The 24,263-nt window shown below is 52.2% G+C and overlaps 1 protein-coding gene across 1 annotated transcript in view; it reads right to left on the reverse strand.

Moving 5' to 3' along the window:
• BCAS4 (breast carcinoma amplified sequence 4) overlaps positions 1 to 24,263 on the reverse strand; it is a 90,422-nt gene that overhangs the window by 31,255 nt on the left and 34,904 nt on the right. The window contains exons 3-4 of the mRNA XM_050807489.1: positions 21,415 to 21,516; positions 10,803 to 10,937 (exon numbers count right to left, since the gene is read on the reverse strand). Coding sequence (XP_050663446.1) covers positions 10,803 to 10,937; positions 21,415 to 21,516 — 237 coding nt within the window. The remainder of the gene's footprint in view (positions 1 to 10,802; positions 10,938 to 21,414; positions 21,517 to 24,263) is intronic.

Here is a 24,263-nt window from a genome sequence, read left to right on the forward strand (position 1 = left end):
GACTCTGGAACCAAATGGGCCAGGCCCTGGCTTTGTTAAAATGTTCTAACTTCTGATCCTCGGTTTCCTCACCTGAAGAGCGGGGATGGAGACAGTTACTCTGTACCAGGTGGCCTGGGGATGAATCAAGTAGGGCAGTTTAAGTGCTGCTTGTGGCGGCCCAAAGTCGAGCCCAGAACACTACAGCAGCATCAGAACTCTCATCACCATGGTGAAGACAAGACACAGGCCCCGCCCTTGAGCAGCTCTCAGTCTAGGGGAGCAACAGGAGCAAATGCAGATGAAGCCATGTGCCAGCCAGGGAATGAAAGAGGGTTTGGGGATGCCAGAGGAAGGCTTCCCGGGGTGGGACCGTGTGACTAGGACTTTGAACAATAACGAACATTGCCAGGCGGGGAGCGGGAAGGGCTTTCCAGGGAGGGGGACTGGCATGTGCAAAGGCAGCAAATGATGTCCAACAACCCCAGGATGGCAGGGCTGGGCCCAGGGCGCTACTGCCCCAGGGGGTGCCCCTGATGGTGGTGCTGCGTTGAGAGAAGGGCATGATGAGGGTCCCACCAACCAGGGCAAAGTTGGGGTGCTTCCACATAGGACCGAACACACAGCTCCCCGCAAAATGAAAACCTCTTGTTGTCGGAAGGAACTTCCTCCCCTCTCATCCTCAAAATCTCAACAAGAATGAAATGCCTGAAAAACACAATTTGATTCCCAAACCAGCCTGCCAGGAACCCTCCATCCCCCTACAGCACTCCACCAAAGACCCTGAAGGAAACAGCCTGGGAGGTCTCTGGGAGCCGTGGGGAGGGGGCTGGTGGGTGGGGGCTGGGACCCGGCGCCCCTCGGCTCTCCACAGTCGTGGTCCTCATATTTGCCATCTGCTCCTGCTGCATTTTTACCGCAAGGGCTGATGGGGGCAGCAGGAGAAGCAGCGGCTGGTTCAGGGCCGGGAGAAGGCGCCTCACAATTTCCTCTCCCTTCTCGTTTGTGTCTTACCCAGCCTCCACCACCAGATAAAGCCGAGCCCGTCGGCCTCCTCCCCGAGTCGCCCCCTGCAGGGGGATTCTGCAGGGGAGAGGGGGTGTCCTGAGAGACCCCGCCCCTTCCTTTGCAGGGCTGGGCAGGAAGGGAGAGGAGGCGAGGGGAGGGAGCTAGGGGTCCCTGGGGGAGGGGAGCACGCTGAGCCTGGCACTGAGGACTCCTGCAGGCAGCCCGGGCAGGGCAGCTCCGCCCACGGCCTCATTACCTCCCTTTCAGCCTTGAAAATCCTCTCCAGCTTTCCAGTGTCTGGACACGCCCTCTAAGAAATCTGGGAGGCAAAGCCTTCAGAACATCCACTGATGACTATTTATTGACCACCTACTATGTGCTCTACCAGGGGAAGAAACTCAAATGCACCAGCAGACACTAAGAGTGGGCACAGCGGGCCAGATGCTGGCTGGGCAGGGATGCCGCTCAGGGGCCCACTTGGACCTCTGCTTCTTCATGAGAAGCCACAAGGGCAAAGTTGGGGTGCTTCCAGATAGGGCTCAACAAACAGCACCCCCCCACCCAAAGAAAAACTACTTGTTGTCAGAAGGAACTTCCTCCCCTCCCCTCCTCAAAATCTCACATAAAATTTGCTTTTTGGCAATTAACTCAAGTTAAATGTATCCATATACCACACTGGCCAAAGAGCAAGTGCGGTTGAGGCAGAACTAGCCCAAAGATCTCGAGTTTGCAGCCTTGGCAGTCGAAGTCTCGGTCCCTGCCCTTGGGAAGCTCACAGAGGGAGGTAGAGACACACGCTGACCAGCTGACCAAGGTCAAAGCTGGATCAAATCCCAGCTCTGCCAGTTATGCCGTGTGACCCTGAGCAAGTGAACAGCCCTCTCTGAGCCTCAGGTCCTTGCTTTGTAAACTGGAATAATAGCATCTGCCTCCGGCGTTGTTATAGGAAATTGAGATGAAGCACAGAAAGCCCTTCGTATACAGTAGGGGCTCAATACAACTATTGGCTGTTAGTCATGCTGCTGTTTAGAGTTGAAGAGTTCCAGCCAGGGCTGGTGCAAAAAAGTGGAGAAGATACCTCTCTACTCCTCCCTGGTCCCAAATGTTCCACAGTGGAGGGGACGAAGTGGTACAGGTCATCAGCCTAAAGTCCAGAGCTGGGGGTATACTGGGTGCAGCCCACGGTACAACAGAGTTTTATTTATTTATTTTTTTAGTTTTTAGAATAGGCCGGCCACGGTGGCTCAAGCCTGTAATCCCAGCACTTTGGGAGGCCGAGATGGGCAGATCACGAGGTCAGGAGATCAAGACCATCCTGGCTAACACGGCGAAACCCCGTCTGTACTAAAAAAATACAAAAAACTAGCCGGGTGAGTTGGCGGGCGCCTGTAGTCCCAGCTACTCGGGAGGCTGAGGCAGGAGAATGGTGTAAACCCGGGAGGCGGAGCTTGCAGTGAGCTGAGATCCGGCCACTGCACTCCAGCCCGGGCAACAGAGCGAGACTCCGTCTCAAAAAAAAAAAAAAAAAAAAGAATAGAGACAGGGTCTCACTATGTTGCCCAGGCTGGTCTCGAACTCCTGGGCTCAAGTGATCCTCCTGCCTTGGCCTTCCCAAGTGCTGGGATTACAGGTGTGAGCCACTGCTCCAGCCACAACACTTTTTTCCACACAGTATTCAACAGTTAGAAAAATACTGACTTTTTGACATGAGAAGATTCATTAAAAAAAAAAAAACACAAAAAAAACAAAAAACCCTCCAGATGTCCAGCTTTCTCCCCCATACAGGAAAATCTGGTGGCTGCTGGTCACCATTTCTGCGAGGCTGGTGCCAGGCAAGCTTCACTCCTGTACATGAGGCATGGGGTCTGCAATTCGCCACAGTCCCCACCACTCCCTCCTGTCTCATGCCCAGAAGACTCACTCACTCACTCACTGCTGTTACCAGATCACCCTGGGAGCGCTGCAATTGTGGGACCGGGTGACATCTCATACCCTGCCTGTCCTGGCTCTGCTTTGCTCCAAAGCCACCCTGGCTCCCCTCCAGCCCCTGTGCCCATCTTTCTTTCTGGGAAGGTCTCAGTAACCACGGTCTCCCCAGGCCTCTGCTGCCCTGGTGGGGGTAGGGGTGAACAGGTGGGCCAGGCAGCCCCAAGACCCAGCCAAGCTTCCTCCCGCCAGGGCAGCACCGTTCTGTAAAGGAGTCAGGAGTTGGCCCAGTGAGCTTTGCTGTCAGCCAAAGAGCTTCCCAGGGAAGCACCGCATTCTTCTCCATCAGAAAAATTAATCAAAATGACACCTCGTGAACAAGATGTTTTGGCGGCAGAAAACAAACAGTGATTTACAACAAATTAGTGAGGCTGCTCTGTGCCTCTGGGCACGTGAGCCAGGAGGAGGGCCGGCCTGGCACGGTCAGCAGGAAGTTGGCCCGGGCCAAGGGGACACCTGCTGTGGCCTCGGTGTACTTCCGAGGTCCGCAGCCCGCAGGGCTCCAGCCCCATTTCACACTTTCACTTCCGCACATGCCTGAAACCATCTCCAGATGTGAGGGGCCCTCCACAGGCAGGCGCTGGGCTGATGGCCGCCCCCTCCAGCGGGGTCTCAGGGACATTTGTCTGGAAGACCTGGGCCCCTTTCCGGAGCCTCTTTTCTTTCCTCTGATTGGACAAGGGCCCTGAGACCTGGCGAGGGGAGGATTCCAGAGAGCTCAGGGCACAGCATGAGGTATTTCCAGGGGAGGAAACATTCCAAACAGCCGAACCTGCAGCCTGGAGGGCACCCACGTGCCCTGCTCAGCTCTGGTGTTCAAGTCCTAAGACGTCACAGACCCTGAATACCAGCCTGAGCTCAGAGCAGAGAAGGAGCCCTGGTTTCTCGCCAAGTGAAGCAAATTCGACCAAGTCACTCCCCTGCTACAAACACTTCCATGGCTCCCGTCGCCCCTAGAATAGTGTTAAATTCCTCTGTGTGGCCTTGAGACCCCGCACAATCTGGTCCCTGCTACCTCCCAGACCTTATCTCTCTCCACTCTGCCCTGGCTCGTGCAGGCAGCCCAGCTAAACTGGCGATTCCTCAAGCACCAAGCTTAGGTGCGTTGCAGAGATTTTGCAATTGCAGTTCCCTCAGCCCAGAGCACTCTTTCTTCTGACTCCACACCGCCACTTACTCATCATCCAGCTCTCAGCTTCCACGGCCCCTCCTCAGAGGCCACTCCTGACCCCTCAGACCAGGGATCCTTTTTAATTTTTGTACATTTTATTTTGTAGAGACAGGGTCTGTCACCCAGGCTGGAGTGCAGTGGTGCAGTCTCGACTCACTGCAGCTTTGAACTCCTGGGCTCAAGCAATTCTTCCACCCCAGGCTTCCAAGTAGCTGGGACCACACAAATGCACCACCATGCCTGGTTAAAGGGCCCCCTTTAGAAACAGCCATCTAACTGGATTTTCTGTTTTTTCTTGTTTTTTGAGACAGAGTCTTGCTCTGTTGCCCAGGATGGAGTGCAGTGGTACAATTATGGCTCACTGCAGCCTTGACCTCCTGTGCTCAAGTGATCCTTCCACCTCCTGAGTAGCTGGGAATACAGGCATGCACCACCATCCCTGGCAAAGTTTGTATTTTTTTTGGTAGAGACGGGGTTTCGCCATATTGCCCAGGCTGTAACTCCTGGGCTCAAGTGACCCACCCATCTAGGCCTCCCAAAGTGCTGGGATTACAGGCATGAGTCACCATGTCCCACCTGTAACTGAACTTTCTTTGAATTTGGTCATTGTCTGTATTCTTGCACCAGACACAAGCTCCCTGAAGAGATCACAGCTCTCTACCAAAGCAACATGTGATGGAAAGAAGAACGTGGATTCATATCCTGATGTCCAACTGTGTGATTCTGGGTAAGTTACTTACCTTCTCTGTGCCTCAGTTTCCTCACCTGTAAGATGGAGATAGAAATAGCACCTCCCTCGTGGGATGTTATGAGGATTGACAGGCTGAAAACAGTGCCTGGCACAGCAGGGCTGGCTCTGTCAGCTGCCCCGTGATTCCCGCTCACCGCTGAGCACCAAGTGTTGAGTCTGCCCTGGACCACTCCATTACTCACAAGCAAAGCCGGCTTTTCAGCCGGGTGTGGTGGCTCACGCCTATAATCCCAACACTATGGGAGGCCGAGGTGGGTAGATCACTTGAGGTCAGGAGTTCGAGACCAACTTGGCCAATGTGGCAAAACTCTGTATCTACTAAAAATACAAAAATTAGCCTGGCATGGTGGTGCATGCCTGTAATCCCAGCTACTTGGGAGGCTGAGGCAGGAGAATCACTTGACCCCAGGAAACGGAGGTTGCAGTGAGCTGAGATCACACCACTGGCTGGCTTTTCAGGTGGCCGATGCTCTTCCGCTCCACGCTCGGAATCCCTCCTGAGAGTTCTGGAGCTTTTCTCCTCTGCTTTAGCGTGGGCCCTCATCATTTTCCATCAAATCCAAACTAGTTTTCTAGCAAGCAAAGCCTCTCACGAACCTGCCCATGCCAGCTCACTGACTCAGTCAGACTCTCTGAGGCTTTTTTTTTTTTTGAAATTTAAAGATATTATTTTAAGCTGGGCGTGGTGGGTCACGCCTGTAATTCCAGCACTTTGGGAGGCTGAGGTGGGCGGATCGCCTGAAGTCAGGAGTTCGAGACCAGCCTGGCCAACATGGCAAAACCCTGTCTCTCACTAAAAATACAAAAATTAGCCAGGCGTGGTGTTGGGTGCATGTAATCCCAGCTACTCGGGAGGCTGAGGCAGGAGAATCGCTTGAACCCAGGAGGCAGAGGTTGCAGTGAGCCGAGATCGCACCACTGCACTCCAGCCCGGCGACAGAGTGAGACTGTCTCAATTAAAAAAAAAAAGACCCCCCAAAAAAAGACAGACTGAATGTGGCCAGATCATGCAGCCTCTTGCAGGCCATGACAAGGAATTTGGATTTTATTCTGAAGTCACTGAGAAGCCATCTCGGAACAATTCAAAATAACTTTAGGATCTCAAAAGATACCATCTTAATAACATCTAGTAAATTAGAGATGCAGTCTCCCCATGTTGTTCCCAGCTCAAGTGATCCTCCCGCCCTGGCCTCCCAGAGTGCTGGGATTATGGGTGGAAGCCACTGTGCCTGGCTAAGAGACTTGCCCATGGTCACACAGCTAAGACATGTCACAGAAGGGGCTTAGCTACAATGAAAGAGAGGTGCAATTTTTATTAAAATCTCACAATGTTATAACGACCAATATAAAAGCATAACCGAAAACTTTTCATTTGTACAGAACACCATGAAAATGTGGACTTTTGTACCACGAAATACATATGTCGTAGCACGGCCCTGCGTACATTTTGGTGGCTGGGCGCCAAGGGCCTGGGGCACAGGCTGGCTCCGTCTGTGGAGCAAATGCCTCTTTCTCAGGCAGCTCAAAGGCGGGGCTGAGAGGCCAGGCTCCAGTTGGAAAGCTGGCTGAGGGGAACACTAGTATCCTCAGGTCACTTCCTGCACCAGACCCCTCGGGCCAGCCCAGGCCACAGGCCATGTCCACGCCAGCACCAAGTCACCCGGGCAGCGGGCAGCCTGCCCTCTCTGGGGGCTGGGCCTCTGGCGAGTGGTGTGGCTCCCCACAGGGGCAGAACCCCATGCCAGCATTCCTGTGGGGCCACCCAATATCCCTGTCTCACCTCAGCCCTCTCCACTCCATGGACCCTTTGGAGACAGCACGGGTGGGTGAGGAACAGACAGCCCAGGGGCGCCACACAGCCAGGTCACCCTGAGTGGCTGCTGTGTCTGGATGGTCACTGTTTGGGCCACCTGGGGTTGGGGGAGGCCTCAAACACCTGCCTCGGGGGAGCAGTGGGGTCCTGGGGGAGGTACCACGAGAGAAACCAAAGCTCTCCGAGTCCCTGGCTGCCTGGGCCCCTCGGGCCTACACTGGGCATTGGAACAGGCCCCGGGAGAAGGGCTTGGTGGAGATCCAAGCCCTTGGTGGAGGCTGGAATGTCAGCCTCTGAGGGTGATGGCCGTTTAGGGTCACAGAAAGGAGGTGTCCACCCTGGGGGAGGAGGCGCTGAGGGGAACTGACTAGAGACGGCACAGAATCCCAGTTTTGAAAGAATCAAGATGGAGGACACTGAGAAGGCCTGGGCGCCCTACAAGGACTCCCACCTCCCAGAGAGCAGGTCTGGGGGTCAGGGAGGGCACAGAATGGGCCAACGGGGTGCAGGGCACCAGCTCTGGGCCCAGACATCACAAGTTCAAATCCCAGCTCCACCACTTCCTGCGTGGGGCAACCCTCAGTGACTCAGTTTCCTCATCCGTAAAACAGGAACAATGACCACACCCTCTTCACAGGGTGGGGTGTGAGGCGACTGCAGAGTCGGCCCCAGCAGCAACGGTGATGGTCATCATTCTGGAAGGGCCCCTCCAGCTCACACCCTAGAGCAGCCACAGCCCTGGAGTCTTCAGGTCTGCACACGCATGCGCACACTTGGCTGCACCGCCTCCCCCAGACAAAGCCCTTGTGGGGCCAAGAACAACACACAGGGGTTGCTGAATGACTCACCCACCCCTGGCCAGGACGCGCTTCCTGGAACAAGTTACCACAGGTAGGTCTAGGGGGCTCTCCAAGGCTTAGCAAGGCCCAGTGTGGCAGAGAGGAGAGGGTGCAGGTCCCAGCATGCCCCAGCCACACCCGGGGGGGGATGCCACATCCCTGCAGCAGGGGGGGTGGGGGGACCTCAGTTTCAGAGCTCCACAGGCCTGGATCCCAAACCCAGCAGTGACCCTGGATAGGTGATTCTCCGTCTCCAAGCCTCAGTCTCTGCCTCTGTAAATGGGAACACTAGCACCAACCTCATGGGGATGACTGCCGACTGCAAGAAGTGTATTAAATGACAGGCAGGACCTACTGTTATGATACTTGAGTCCTAACAGGACATGGACAGCCAAGGTCCTTTCTGCCCCAATGTGTCTTTAAAAAAAAAAAAAAATGTTTTTTTTAAATTTTCAGAGAGGGTCTTGTTCTGTTGTCCAGGCTAGAGTGTAGTGGCATGATCAAGGTTCATTGCAGCCTCAAACTCCTAGGCTCAAGTGATCCTCCTACCTCAGCCTCCTGAGTAGCTAGGGCCACAGGTGCATGCCATCATACTTGGATAATTTCTTGTAGAGATGAGGTCTTGCTTTGTTGCCCAGGCTGATCTTGAACTCAAGCAATCCTCCCACCTTGGCCCCCCAAAGTGGTGGGATTATGGCCATGAGCTACCACATCTGGCCCCTAATGTGCTTTTTTTTTGTGAGACAGGGTCTCACTCTGTTACCTAGGCTGAGTGCAGTCATGCGATCTCGGCTCACCGAAACCTCCACCTCCCAGGCTAGGTTCAAGTGATCCACCCACTCAGCTTCCCGAGTAACTGAGACCACAGGCATGCGCCACCATGCCCAGCTAACTTTTCTATTTTTTGTAGAAATGGGGTTTTGCCATGTTGCCCAGTCTGGTCTCGAACTCCTGGGCTCAAGTGAACCACCTGCCTTGGCCTCCCAAAGTGCTGGTATTATAGGCATAAGTCACCGTGCCCAGCCCCAAATGTGCTTTTAAAGCCATCAGTGGGAAAAGTCACTCAGGAATGGTCACTGTAAGTTGAGGGAGAGGACAAAGGATGCAGCTCATGACTTCATTGTCTTTGGAAAGCAAAGAGATGGAGTTTGTCTGAAGAGGGGCAATCCCAGAGGGCTTCTCACAGGAGGTGTCTTTAACCTGGGCTCTGAAAGATCAAGAGGAGTTCCTAGACCATGAAATCTGAGAGGCCGCTGTCCAGCTGTTACAAGCTTGGGCAAACCATTCATCTGGAAGCAGGCAGGTGAGTAGCACGTGCCTCAGGCAGGTACAATGAGGCCAGGAGCCTGTGACGGGAAAGCACATGCCCTATCAGCATTTCAAGTCACACTGTTTAAATATATCGCCTGGCCAAATAGAATGAGTTGACATGGGCCAAATTCTGCCCACGGGCAGAACCCTGACACTTTCTGAATTTTCATTTCCTCACCTGTTAAATGGAGATACTATTAATACCCAGCACACAAGATGGCTGGGAAAGGTAAATGAATCACTGCATATAAAACGCCTAACGCAGAGCCTGGAACCTGGTTAGCACTCAACAAGGCCAGGCGTGGTAGCTCATGCCTGTAATCTCAGCACTTTGGGAAGTCAAGGCAGGAGGATCACTGAAGTCCAAGAGATGGAGACCAGTCTGGGCAGCAAAGCGAGCCTCTGTCTCTATAAAAATAAAAATTAGCCGCCGGGCGCGGTGGCTCACGCCTGTAATCCCAGCACTTTGGGAGGCCGAGATGGGTGGATCACGAGGTCAGGAGATCAAGACCATCCTGGCTAACACGGTGAAACTCCGTCTCTACTAAAATACAAAAAAAAAAAAAAAAAAAATTAGCCGAGCGTGGTGGCGGCCTGTAGTCCCAGCTACTCGGGAGGCTGAGGCAGGAGAATGGCGTGAACCCGGGAGGCGGAGCTTGCAGTGAGCCGAGATGGTGCCACTGCACTCCAGCCTGGGCAACACAGCGAGACTCCGTCTCAAAAAAAAAAAAAGAAAAGAAAAATAAAATAAAAAATTAGCCAGATGTGGTGGTGCATGCCTGCAGCCCCAACTACTTGGGAGGCCAAGGTGGGAGGATCACTTGAGCCCAGGAGTTCCAGGCTGCGATGAGTTAGGATCACGCCTGTATTCCAGCCTGGGTGACAGAGTGAGATCCTATCTCAAAAACAAAAAGCACTCACTAATTGGGCTGTTGTGATAAAGTAGAGATAAGGTGTGGACAGGCAGGAACAGTGGAGACAGGGCAGTAGAGGGGATACCTGCAGGCAGAGCCCAAGGAGCCACAAGAGGCCCCACTAGGTGACACCTTTCCTGTGAAGGGCAAGTCACCAGAAACAGGCACTCCAGGACCTGACCTCAGACAAGTCCCCTTATCTCCTTCCCTGAGCCTCCATCTTCTCAACTATAAAATGAGGGTGATTAGCCAGGCATGGTGGCCCATGCCTGTAATCCCAGCACTTTGGGAGGCCAAGGCAGGTGGATTACTTCAATTCAGGACTTCAAGACCAGCCTGGCCAACATGGTGAAACCCCATCTCTACTAAAAATACAAAAATTAGCTGAGCATGGTGGCACACACCTGTAATCCCAGCTACTTGGGAGGCTGAGGTAGGAGAATCACTTGAACCCAGGAGGCGAAGGTTGCAGTGAGCTGAGATCACACCACTGCACTCCAGCCTGGGTGACAGAGTGAGACCCCATTTCAAAAGAAAACAAAAAGGACACATGATCCTTCCTTCCTTGCGGGGCCATGGAGAGGATCCCAGGACGACAGAGGAGAGATGAGGAAGAAAACGGCCTTTGCAGGCCATAAACCCATCCCCCTTCCCCTGCTCCTTGAGGCTGACTCCTGCCTCAGGAAGGGGAACCTGGCCAGAATTCTGGATGTCATCTTGGTCACTGTCCCTAAGTGTGCAAGGATGGGCAGGAGGATGGGAGCTGTTTCTGCTCACCACAGTAACCTCAGATGGCACTCAGCAAACAGTAGGTGCCCAATAATGGTGGATGAGCACACAAACCATCGCAGCCCGGGGCTCACAGGGGACAGAGAAAGGCTGAGGTGTCTGGCCGCCTGTACCCGTTTCCTGTCTGCAGAAGTGAAATGTGCCCCCTGAACTTGGCTTCCTGCGCGCTCCTCCCCATGCTGGGGTCTGCGGAGGGAAGGGGGAGCAGCCCTCCCCTCACTTCTTGGGTCAGGATACTCACGTTCCTGAAGGAGGGGAGCCCTGCGGATCCCAGCCACCTCCGCAGGGCCTGTGGGAAGGCCCCATGGTCCCGCTCAGCCTGAAGCACGTCTGCTTCCAGGAACGCGACATGGTGTCCGACCATCTTGACGAAAGCCTGAGAGACACGGAGAGGCCATGATGCCACATCTGTGCAGGCTGGCGCCCATTCCTGGCCACACTCCCTAGGCCGGTGGGGACTCCAGGCCTTTCATCACTACAACCACCCTCCCTCCAACAGGGCTCCTCACAAGGTGGCAGGGCCTGCTTCGCTGGAGGGACACCTGCAGAAACCCTGACAACGGTCACAGCTTCCGCTGGTGGCCTCTTGCCTTCTCCCCATAGGGACGCTGTTCTTAGCCTCCATTTTACAGGGGAGGGAAATCAAGGCTGAGAGAGGCTGGGTCACCTGCTCAAAGTCACGAAGCCAGGAAGTGCCGGGGGCCAGGGGGGCGGCAGGGTCTCAGGGCACATTCATCAGATTTCAAAGCCTTTTTTGTTCAAAGTTGATTTTATAGAAATAGCCCAAATGCTTATTTATTTGTACTTTTCATCTATGTTAAGGACACACAAACGCTCATTTTAATAGTGGATGTGCTGTATATTCGAACTCAGAAGCCACCAAGGGCCTAGCAGGAAACAAGCAGGAAAAGGGGGCCTAATGGGAAGCAGGGTCAACCAGAAAGCTAAGTCCAGGCCCACAGGAACCACTCAGCTCCAGGCCTCAAGTGCAGAGCTGCCAGTTTCAAGAATAAAGGGCACAGTGGCTCACACCTGTAATCTCAGCACTTTGGGAGGCTAAGGTGGGTAGATCACCTGAGGTCAGGAGTTCAAGACCAGCCTTGAGATCTGGAGTTTGAGATGCCTGGCTAATTTTTCAATTTTTTTGTAGAGATACGGTTTTACCACATTGCCCAGGCTGGTCTTAAATTCCTGGCCTCAAGTGACCCTCCCTGGCTTCAGCTTCCCAAAGTATTGAGATTACAGGCATAAGGTACCATGCCCAGCCAGAATTCTTTTTTTTGTTGTTTATTTTATTATTATTATTATTATTTTTTTTTTTTTTTTTTTTTTTTTGAGACGGAGTCTCGCTCTGTCGCCCAAGCTGGAGTGCAGTGGCCGGATCTCAGCTCACTGCAAGCTCCGCCGCCCGAGTTTACGCCATTCTCCTGCCTCAGCCTCCCGAGTAGCTAGGACTACAGGCTCCTGCCACCTCGCCCGGCTAGTTTTTTGTATTTTTTAGTAGAGACGGGGTTTCACCGTGTTAGCCAGGATGGTCTTGATCTCCTGACCTCGTGATCCGCCCGTCTCGGCCTCCCAAAGTGCTGGGATTACAGGCTTGAGCCACCGCGCCCGGCCAATTTAATTTATTTTTTTGAGATGGAGTTTCACTCTTGTCACCCAGGCTGGAGTGCAATGGCGTGATCTCAGCTCACTGCAACCTCCACCTTCCAGGTTCAAGTGATTCTCCTGTCTCAGTCTCCCAGGTAGTTGGGATTACAGGCACCTGCCACCATGCCCAGCTACTTTTTATATTTTTAGCAGCCTGTCACCCAGGCTGGAGTGCAATAGCATGATCTTGGCTCGCTGCAACCTCTGCCTCCAGATTCAAGCAATTCTCCTGCCTCAGCCTCCCAAGTAGCTGGGATTACAGGTGAGCACCACCATGTCCAGCTAATTTTGTATTTTTAGTAGAGACAGGGTTTCTCCATGTTGGTCAGGCTGATCTCAAACTCCAGATCTCAGGTGATTCGCCCACCTCGGCCTCCCAAAGTTCTGGGATTACAGGCGTGATCCACTGCACCCCGTCTTATGTTGTATTTTTAATAAAGATGGCGTTTCACCATGTTGGCCAGGCTGGTCTCGAACTCCTGACCCGAGGTGTTCTGCCTGACTCAGCCTCCTAAAGTGCTGGGATTACAGGCGTGAGCCACTGCGCTCAGTCTGTCTTTCAGGCTTCCATCTAACTGTCCCTGAGCACCTGATGTCATACAGCCCCGGCAGGTACTCTAGAGCCACTCAGATTCCTGGTCTTCACAGCCCTCATTGCCCTCTGAAATTCTTATCTATTCACGGTCCACGCCTTTAGGATGTGGGTTCTAAAAGAGAAGCTGCTGAGTCAGCACTGCTCACAGGCCAAGACCAGAGCCTGGTCCAGGAGACAGGGCCCATATGGATGGTGGATGCATAAATGCACACGTGCATGAATGAATGAGTGAATGAGTGAGTGTATCCTTAGCAAAACGACATTGAGTGAACCCAAGATGGAGGCTTCTCTTGTGCTGCTGCCGCCCTGGGGCTCTGGCTGCAGCAGGGCTGAAAGGCTGAATCAGCCACGTCGTGTGTGTGTGTGTGTGTGTGTGTGTGTGTATGTGCAGATGTGTGCGTGTATGTGTGTGTGTGTGTATAGAGGTGGGTGGGTGGGAAATGGGCCAGGAAGCATCTGACAAGGGCTCCAGCCTCAGAGGCCTGGCTCAGCCCGCACATATGGTTGTAAAACTCAGAAGAAAGTCCCGACTCCCCTTTCTCCAGCCGATTCCAATTTTATGCTCCCTGCGTTAATACCAATCTGGTGGAGAGTGTGAGGCGAAGCTGAGGAATGTGCGCTCGCGACGTCTGAACTGTCTCCAAAATGCCTGCCAGTGAGGCCAGCCCGGCCAAGCCACAGCCAGAAAGGCGGAAACCTGGGCCAGGGCAGCCCCGACTCCGGGGAGAGGAGACGCACATGTCCACCCACACAGCCAGGCTGTGGTGGCTGCAGGTGAGCGAGAGGGCTCACCGCTAATCTTAGCCACCCTGAGGGCTGGGTGCAGGGAGCACAATTGATTTCTGCATATTTTCCTCTTCAATAAAGACACGCTACTTTTATAATCAGTTGAGAGGGAGGGAAGGAGGAAAGCCTCATTGTTTAAAAATATATTGGCAAGTATTGAGGAATTTGAACACTTTCGTCCCCCCTGGACACAGGGGTCTTGCCATGTTGCCCAGGCTGATCTCGAACTCCTAGGCTCAAGTGATCCTCCCACTTCGGCCTCCCGAAGTGCTGGGATTACAGGCCGAGCCACTATGCCTGGAGAATTTGAACATTTCCACCAAAGAGTTCCCAGCTTCAGAGCATGATTCCTGTACAGAAAGGTGTGTTGACATCCAGCAGGGGGGAACATAAACTTTGCAACCCCCGTTCTACCACTTCCCACCTGTGTGAACTCCGGAGAGTCACTTCTCATCTCTGTGCCTCAGCGGCTTTTTCTGTAAAATGAGACTAACAGCAGGACCTTGCTCCTGGGGTTGCTGTGGAGTCGAAGTGAGTTCTTATGTGTAAAGCACTCATAGTGCCTTGCCTGTAGTAGGTACTCAAAAATATTAGTTTTTGTTGGCTGGGCATGGTAGCTCATGCCTGTAATCTTGGCACTTTGAGAGGCTAAAGTGGGCAGGCTGCTTGACCCAGGAGTTCAAGATGAGCCTGAGCAACATGGCAAAACTCCATCTCTACAGAAAATACAAAAAATTGTGGCAGGGCGCGGTGGATCATGCCTGTAATCCCAGCACTTTGGGAGGCTGAGGTAGGTGGATCACAAGGTCAGGAGATCGAGACCACGGTGAAACTCCGTCTCTACTAAAAAAATACAAAAAATTAGCCGGGCATGGTGGCAGGTGCCTATAGTCCAAGCTACTCGGGAGGCTGAGGCAGGAGAATGTCGTGAACCCGGATGGCGGAGCTTGCAGTGAGCAGAGACTGTGCCACTGCACTCCAGCCTGGGTGACTGAGCGAGACTCAGTCTCAAAAAAAAAAAAAAAAAAAAAAAAAAAATTATCTGGGCGTGGTGGTACACACCTGTAGTCCCAAGCTATTCGGGAGGCTGAGGTGGGAGGATCGGTTGAGGCCAGGAAGTGTGACTGCACCACTGCACTCCAGCCTGGATGACAGAGTGAGAACTTGTCTCAAAAAAAACAAAGTGAGTTTTTATTAATACAACTGATAAAGGGTCAAGTTCTGGCCTGAGAGGTCACCTCGTGGTTTCCAAGCTCTCACCTGGCAGGTCACACTGATTCTGAGGGCAGGGTGGACTTGCAGTCTGTGGAAGCCACTAACACTCTAGTCACCCCAGGACCTCCCCCTGGGAGGGCAGAGCAGTCATTGTTCCATCCTGGACAGATTCTCCCTCTCTCAGCCTTGTGGACCACTACAACCACCATAATAGTTTGTCCTTACGGAGCATCTGCAAGATGGCAGGTGCTGGTCTCGTTTAATCCTCACAATGACTCTGAGGGGTGGACGGCACATTCCCTTCCAGGAGATGGGGGTCTTCCTTGACACTGACTCCAAGGGGGTTGGTGAATTACCAAAGGGGCAGATCAGAGCCCCAGCTCTCTGGTTCTGGAGTCCACCTGCCCCATACAATGTCAGGTTCTCAGCAGGTCCCTCAGTTTTATTGTTTGATGTCACACACTTGAGCTAATAGGAAATACATCATCAGCCGGGCACGGTGGCTCATGACTGTAATCCCAGTACTTTGGGAGGCTGAGGCGGGCGGAGCATGAGGTCAGGAGTTCGGGACCAGCCTGACCAACATGGTGAAACCCCATCTCTACTAAAACTACAAAAATTAGCCGTGCATGGTGGCATACGCCTGTGGTCCCAGCTACTTAGGAGGCTGAGGCGGGAAAATCACTTGAACCTGGGAGGCAGAGGTTGCAGTGAGCCGAGATCGTGCCATTGCACTCCAGCTTGGGTGACAGAGCAAGACTCTGTCTCCAAAAAAAAAAAAAAAAAAAAGGAAAAGAAATACATCATCTCCCACTTGACCTTAAAAATCCATGGCCCTCTTGGAACCTCCCTTAGGACTCCCCCCTTTTAACGGAGCATCAGTTACAGAGAAATCTCTCTCTACTCTAAAGAAAGCAGATGTGCAGGGGTGTTGACAGGAGGTGAGTGCCACTCAGCCTCAATGTTGGTGAGACTCTAGGGCAGAGCGTGGTCTGTGACAGCCGGGAGATTCACGCCCCACGGTGGTGACAGTTGCTTCTCAGCTGTTCCCAGAAAGGAATGGGGAGAGCTTGGGGTTGGTCTTCTAACACCTGGTCCCTCAGCAGTTCTGGCTCCTGTTGACATCTGAGTTTGCAATCTCCATCTAAAACTTATAGTAGGCCAGGCGCGGTGGCTCATGACTGTAATACCAGCACTTTAGGAGGCTGAGGCGGGCGGATCACGAGGTCAGGAGATCAAGACCATCCAACATGGTGAAACCCCGTCCCTACTAAAAATACAAAAAATTAGCTGGGCGTGGTGGTGGGCGCCTGTAGTCCCAGCTACTCGGGAGGCTGAGGCAGAAGAATTGCTTGAACCCGGGAGGCAGAGGTTGCAGTGAGCTGAGATTGTACCACTGCACTCCAGCCTGGTGACACAGAGAGACTCCGTCTCAAAAAAAAAAAAAAAAAAAAAAAAAAAATTATAGTAGTTGCGTGGGTGGAAGTTCAAAATGGTGTAGTCACTTTGGAAAATTGTTTGAAACTTCCTAAAATGAGTTTCCATAGCTCTCCTAAAGAGACCTGCCAATAATTCCACTCCTAGGTATCTACCCAAAAGAAATGAAAACATATGTCACACAAAAACTTGTACGCAAACGTTCATAGCAGCATTATTCACGACAGCCGTAAAGTGGAAAGCACCCGACTGTGCACCAGCTAGTGCATGGACAAATGAAGTACGGTCCAGCCATATACCAAAAGATGATTCAACCACAGAAGGAATGAGGTCCTGGCACATGCTACAACATAGATGAACCCTGAAACCTTTATGGCAAGTGAAAGTAGCCAAGCCCAAAAGGCCATATATGGTATGATTCCATTAGCATGAAATGTCCAGCATAAGCAAATCCAGAGACAGAAAGTAGAAGAGTGGTTGCCAGAGTCGGGGGCTGGGGAATGGTTGCCAGTAGGCATGAGGTACTTTTTAGGAAAATGTTCTGGAATGAGATAGTGCTTATTGTTGTATCACCTGGTAAATATACCCCACACCTCCAAATGGTATACTTTAAGAATAATCGGCTGGGCGTGGTGGCTCATGCCTATAATCCCAGTACTTTGGGAGGCCAAGACGGGTAGATCACTTGAGGTCAGGAGTTCGAGACTAGCCTGGTCAACATGGTGAAACCCCATCTCTACTAAAAATACAAAAATTAGTCAGGTGTGGTGGGCATTCCTGTAATCCCAGCTACTCAGGAGGCTGAGACAGAAGAATCACTCAAATCCGGGAGGCAGAGCTTGCAGTGAGCCAAGATCCCACCACTGCACTCCAGCCTGGGCAACAGAGCGAGACTCCATCTCAAAAAAAAAAAGAAGAAGTTCGAGACCAGCCTGGGCAGCAATTTAGTGAGCCTCGGTCTCTACAATGAATGAATGAATGAATGAATGAATGAATGAATGAATGAATGAAAAAAAGAATAATCAATGTCGACTTCCCTGTTGGTGGGGAGTGGGGGTTATAGCAGCTGCAATCCCTCTGATGGGTCCTGTCATTCTAAGGACAGGGTCCAAACTCCAGGCCTTGGCCCTACCCTGTGGGCTACATCCCTCACTCCAGTCTCATCCCTGACCTTGAGCTCCTCCCGGGCCCCAGGTGTCTGAGAAGCTGCCTTTTCCCGCCCCTGGACCTTTCTTTGCACAAGCTGCTCCCTCCCCAGGTTTTCTGCACCCAATCTCAGGCCTTAGGGTCCAGGTCACACACTTGGGAAGCCCCCTCTGTTCCAGCTCTGGCCAGGACCCCTTGGTGTGTGCTCTTGAGGCCGACCCGCCCCACCCGGCCTGCTTCCCTGTCTAATTCTCCTCCAGGACCACCCACAGGGAACCAGACATCTCCCCTGGGTCGTATGTCCAGTACCCATCTCTGAGAAGCCCACCGTGCAGCAAATGTTTGTTGAATACGACAAGGATTTGAGTGCAAGAACCTCACCGTCACTCCCATTTTATGGGGAAATGAGGCTGGGAATTTTCTGGGGGTCACACGCTAGGAGACAGCAGCACTAGGACGTGAATCCCGGCTGTGCGGCTCTAGATCAGCGCTTCCAAACAGCAGCGACCTTGCCCCCCGGGGACATTTGGCCACATGTTTGGTTGTCAGGCTGGGGAGTGGGGTTGGAGGAATGCTAATAGTATCTTGGGAGTGGAGGCCAGAGAGGCTGCTAAGCAACTTACAATACCCAGAACAGCCCCACAACAGAGAATTTTCCAGGGCAGCAGCACTGGGGCTGAGAAGCCCTGCTCTGGGGTGTGCGTTCCTAACCACTAGGCTGTCCGGACTCTTCAGTGGCTTCCTCCTCCTCAGGATAAAGGCCAAAGTCCTGACCTCGGACGGCAAGGGTTGGACAACCTGGCTGCTGCCGCCAGTTTCTTTGGCCCCACTGGGGTCTGATTCCCCTTTGCCCCCAATACCTGGCCTCCCAAGATCCTTCCAACATCCAAATCTCCTCCCTGCTCGGAGCCAAGATCCCGCCTGGAGCCCCTGCCTGAGCTGCACCCACCTGACACAGTTCCCACAGTTCCTCCACCCACCGAACACAGTTCCTTCCACTCCTTCTCCAGGGTCCTGTAGATCCCATGCCTCAGTCGCTGCTTCCCTTCACAGCACTTGCCTAATGAAAGCAAATCCTGGCCAAGTGTGAGCAGCAGAACAATGGCTCCCAAAGATGTCCACGTCCTAGTCCCAGAACCTGTGAATATGTCACCTTCCTTGGCAAAAGGGATCCTGCAGGTGTGATTAAGTTAAGGGTCTTGGAATAGGAGGTCACTGTGGATCATCCAGGTAGGCCCAACGTAATCTCAAGGGTCCTTACAAGAGGGAGGCAGGAGGGCCAGCAACAGAGAGACAGGAAGATGTCACTCCATGGGCTTTGAAGCGGGAGGCAGGGGCCACGAGCTGAGGAATGCAGGCAGTGCTAGAATCTGGAAAAGGCAGGAAAAAAGGCAAGGAAAGGCAAAGATTCTCCCCAGAGCCTCCGGAAGGGGCCAACCTGCCACCACCTTGACTTTAGCCCCATAAGGCACATTTTGGGCTTCTGACTTCCAGAACTATAAGATAATAAATGTGTGTTGTGGACGAGTGCAGTGGCTCATGCCTGTAATCCCAGCACTTTGGGAGGCTGAGGCGGGCAGATCCTTTGAGGTCGGGAGTTCAAGAGCAGCCTAGCCAACATGGCAAAACCTTGTCTCTACTAAAAAAACAAAAATTAGAGGCCGGGCGCGGTGGCTCAAGCCTGTAATCCCAGCACTTTGGGAGGCCGAGACGGGCGGATCACGAGGTCAGGAGATCGAGATCATCCTGGCTAACATGGTGAAACGCCGTCTCTACTAAAACATACAAAAAACTAGCCGGGCGAGGTGGCAGGCGCCTGTAGTCCCAGCTACGCGGGAGGCTGAGCCAGGAGAATGGCGTGAACCTGGGAGGCGGAGCTTGCAGTGAGCTGAGATCCGGCCACTGCACTCTAGCCTGGGTGACAAAGCAAGACTCCGTCTCAAAAAAAAAAAAACAAAAAACAAAAATTAGCTGGACATGGTGGCAGGCGCCTGTAATCCCAGTTACTTGGGAGGCTGAGGCAGGAGAATCACTCGAACCCAGGAGGCAGAGGTTGCAGAGAGCCAAGATCATGCCACTGCACTCCAGCTGGGGCTACAGAGCGAGACTCCGTCTCAAAAAAAAAAAAAAAAAAAAAAGGTGTTGTTTTCTTTTCTTCTTCTTTTTTTAAAATTGGGCAGCCTCCTGAGCCAGGGTGGGCTCAGAGAGGCTCCTATGTGTTGTTTTAAGCCACTAAGTTCATGGTAATTTCTCCCAGCAGCGATAGGAGGCTGATGTGGTAATACCCTGCTGAGGGTCTCTCCTGGCCGGCCCTCAGTCAACGTCAATGGACTGAATGCTCAGAAAGGAACGGTCCTGATAGCTGGGCTGGCCCAGGCCAGGCGAGAACCAAGCTGCAAGTCTTCACATTTTCTTTCCTCTTTCAAACGTGTGGAATAAAATTCAAATGAATCAGCTATTCCAAGGGCAAAGTTTTAATTATATTCCTGCTTCATTCTCTGCTGACAAGAATGTTAATTCTCTGCTAACTCAGTGCTGACAGCCACGCCTGCTCCCTCCCTCTGCAGCTTGGGAGGGGCTCACATTCCCTCTGGCCAGGTGACTATGACACAGCCGCAAGGTCCTCTCAGCCTCCCAGTCCTCTGCTGTGCACGAAGCCAGGGTCCCAAGCCTAGGGCCCCAAGTGGATGAAGAGCGTCTGCACCGGCACATATGAGCTGGAGTCCTGGCTTGATGTAACTAGTAGTGTGACCCCAGAGAAGTGGCTGACCTTGCAAAGCTTATGCTCCTCTTCCAGGAGATGGGGGCAGTGAGAGGACTGACTCTGCAGTGCAGCAAGAAGGAAATGAGATGCCATGCATCTTAGCCAGGCAAGTAAAAGATGGGTGAGCTATGTCAGTGGTAAGGCAAGAGGGCATGGTGAGGACTGTGGAAAACTGGAGAGCCCATGCCCTTCTGAGGAGCAGCAGCCACCAGCTCCATCCATTTTTTTTTTTTTTTTCAGACAGTCTTGCTCTGTTGCCCAGGCTGGAGTGCAGTGGTGCGATCTTGGCTCACTGCAACCTCTGCCTCCCAGGTTCAAGTGATTCTTGTGCCTCAGCCTTCTCAGTGTGTGCCACCACACGCAGTTGATTTTCATACTTTTAGTAGAGACAGGGTTTCACCAGGTTGGCCAGGGTGGTTTCAAACTCTTGGCCTCCATTGATTCACCCGCCTCAGCCTCCCAAAGTGCTAGGATTACAGGCGTGAGCCACCACGCCCAGCCTCCATCCATTCTTGCAAGAACACTGCAAGAATGCAACCCAGGGCCTGGAAATGTTCTCGCTCTCCATTTGGGTCATCATCACATGATGTCGATATATGTAAAAATTCACTAAATTACATACTTAGACGTGTATACATTATATATTTATGCCTTGAAACATAAACAGATTAAAGTATTTAAGGAAATGTGGGCCCAGGGTTATCAAAGTTTCTGAATTTTCAAAAGCTTAAAATGCAGATTTTTATATAAAGTACCCTGATTTTAAATGTTGGAAACAAATTCTTTTTTTTCTTTTTGAGACAAGATCTTGCTCTATCGCCCAGCCTGGAGTACAGTGGCACAATCAAGGCTCACGGTAGCCACGACCTCCTGGGCTCAAGCCATCCTCCTACCTCAGCCTCCCAAGTAGCTGAGACTAGAGGCATGCACCCACCACACCTGACTAGTTCTGTATTTTTGGTAGAGATGGGGTTTCGCCATGTTGCTGGTCTCAAACTCCTGGGCTCAAGCGATCCTTCCACACTGGCTTCCCAAAATGTTGGGATTACAGGCATGAGCCACTGCACCTGGCCTGGAAACAAATTCTTACTTGTGGTTTTTTTCAAAATATCACTTGAGTGCAGACCCCCCAACTGCCACCACCAACCCCCTGCATTGGGCATAATGCCTGCATGTTCAAGGCCAGATCGGCGTCTTCCAGGAAAAGGGAAAAGCCAGATCAGGTTCACAGCCTCAGAACCTTTGTTTGCCTAGACGTACCTCTAGCCGGTCCACTTTGGCGTAGATGCCACGCATTTCTGTCAGTTTGGCCTTAAGGACTGGGATGTTTTCCTCCAGGATCTGTGACGTATCACTCCTGATCTGCAAGGAACAAAACAGCTCATCAGGCCTTCTGCCCCATCACTGTGTCCTCCTGCCTGCCTCAGAGGTCGGCCAGGGTCTACACAGACCCCACCGATGGCTGAGGTGCCAGGTGGCATCCTGCACCAGACAGGCCCAAGAACAACCCAGAGCCCCAGGGGAGGACCAACCTCATCGCCTCTGTGGACCCAGACCTACCCAGGTATTATTTACTGAACCACAAATTAATCACTTCCCCGCCAACCACCCAGCAACACCAGTCCCAAACTAAATATCTTCGTTTTCTAAACCACTGAACTGGAGCAAATGGAAAGAATCAGAATCTCTTCTCTAAACCAAAGTCAAAGTCAGTCCAGTTTTCATTGCACTGGAATATTAACAAGTTGATCATTACGATTAATATTCATTAATAATGTTAATGAACACCACAACTCTCACGTATCAGATGCTTCCGACACGCAGGCTTGTCCTAAGTACTTCCTTGCACCATCTCCTTGAGTTATCATTTTCTTCTGCTTGCAAGGGTTCCAGAAGTGAACTGTGTGAAGCCACATATCTTTCCCTTGATCACTGAAATCAGACGCCGATGGTTCCTTTCTCCTTCAGAACCCAAGGACCAAGCCTAACTCTTCTGTGTGTGTGAGAGAGAATGAGAGATTCCATTTTCATGTTATCACATCCTCGCTGTGCAAAAAAAAGGCCATATATTCATGGCTCTCAAATTCTGGGGAGCGGCTGGCCGTGGTGGCTCACGCCTGTAATCCCAGAACTTTGGGAGGCTGAGGTAGGTGGATCACCAGAGGTCAGGAGTTCAAGACCAGCCTGGCCAACATGGTGAAACCCTGTCTCTACTAAAAATACAAAAATTAGCCAGGCATAGAGCACACACCTCTAATCTCAGCTACTCGGGAGGCTGAGGCAGGAGAATTGCTTGAACCCTGGAGGCAGAGGTTGCAGTGAGCCAAGATCGAGCCATTGCACTCCAGCCTAGGTGACGGAACGAAACTCCATCTCAAAAAAGAAAGAAGAAAAAAAAAAAAAAAAAAAAAAAATTCTGGGGAGCAACTGAATCTCCTTGGGGAAGCCTTTCAAACAGTGATTCTGATTCCCAGCCTCTCCTAAAAGAATCTGCATTTTCAGCCAACACTCTGAGGCAACGTTGGAATAGGAATCTGGGGACCACTGTTACAGAAACACCAGTGGGCACAGCAGGAGCTGGACTAAGGATTCAGGCTAGTGTTTAAATTTAGCTCTACCCACCATGAGCTCTGTGACCTTAGGCAACTCACTGCACCTCTCTGAGCCCTCCTTTGCTCACTGGGACAGTGGTGCGATGATGATGGTCTTTTCGCTGGGATGCTGAGGATGAGCTGTTTAGCACAGTGCTGGCGTGGAGTGTGGAGGTGGCTTCTGACGTGCTCCCTGGGGTCTCACCCTCCTGGTATCCTCATGCTTAGGTAATCTCCTCCCCTAGATTTTGGGCTAGGCCTAGTGGCTTTAGTTTGTTTGTTTTTTGAGACTGAGTCTGGCTCTGTTTCCCAGGCTGGAGTGAAGTGGTGCAATCTCAGCTCATTGTAACCTCTGCCTCCCAGGTTCAAGCGATTCTCCTGCCTCAGCCTCCTGAGTAGCTGGGACCACAGGTGCGCACCACCATGCCCGGGTAGTTTTTGTATTTTAGTAGAGACGGGGTTTCACCACGTTGGCCAGGTTGGTCTTGAACTTCTGACCTCAAGTGATCCACTTGCCTCGGTCTCCCAAAGAGCTGGGATTATAGGGGTGAGTCACCACTTCTGGCCCCAAATTTTTATTAAAAAAATTTTTTTTTGAAAACTGTAACTGTTTTTCCTCCTCTTTCTGCCTAAGTACATCAGACTTCTCGTGGTTATCATGAAAATCTGCTCCCACCACTGTTCAGACAACATTTCCCCCTTGCCCTGGGTTTCCTGCGACCTTCGCCCCATTGCTCTGTATGTCTAAAACCAAACTCCTCCACGCCTCTCCCCACGCCTAGCCCTCCTCTGGTCACAGCACCGCCATCTCTCTGGGCACCTAGCTCTAGGTGTCTAGTATCCTCAGGGATACTTGTTTTTCATGCCCTGATCCCACAAGGTCAAAGATAAGCCCTGAGAGGGTGGCATGTGGTATCAGGCTGCCCGGCCTAAGCCCCTGGCCCACTGTTCTCCACTATGACACGAGGCTGGTCCCCTATCCTCCCTGGGCCTCGGTTTCCTCATCTCATATTTTGAAAAAAAAAAAAGATTTTGCAGGCTGGACACAGTGGCTTACACCTGTAATCCCAGCAGTCTGGGAGGCCAAGGTGGGCAGATCACCTGAGGTGAGGAGTTCAAGACTAGCCATAGCCAAAATGGAGAAACCCTGTCTCTACTAAAAATACAAAAGTTAGCTGGGTGTGATGGCACGTGCCTGTAGTCCCAGCTACTTGGGAGGCTGAGGCAGGAGAATCGCTTGAACCCGGGAAATGGAGGTTGCAGTGAGCCAAGGTGGCGCCACTGCACTCCAGCCTGGGCGACAGTGCAAGACCCTGTCTCTAAAACAAACAAAAATTCAAGTGGGACTCCCATGAGAAATGGCTGATTCTAGGACTGAGCTGAGCCTGGAGCATCTTGTAGCCCAGAAAGCAAGAAAGTATTCCACAAAATAAAAGATGAGATGGGGCTTACCCAAGAGACAAAGAAGCCAACCTGCAGGATGAAATGGCCAAAGCTGGGACAAACTGAGCAACAAAA

Source organism: Macaca thibetana, chromosome 10 (assembly GCF_024542745.1).
Source record: "Macaca thibetana thibetana isolate TM-01 chromosome 10, ASM2454274v1, whole genome shotgun sequence".
NCBI lineage: Eukaryota > Metazoa > Chordata > Mammalia > Primates > Cercopithecidae > Macaca > Macaca thibetana.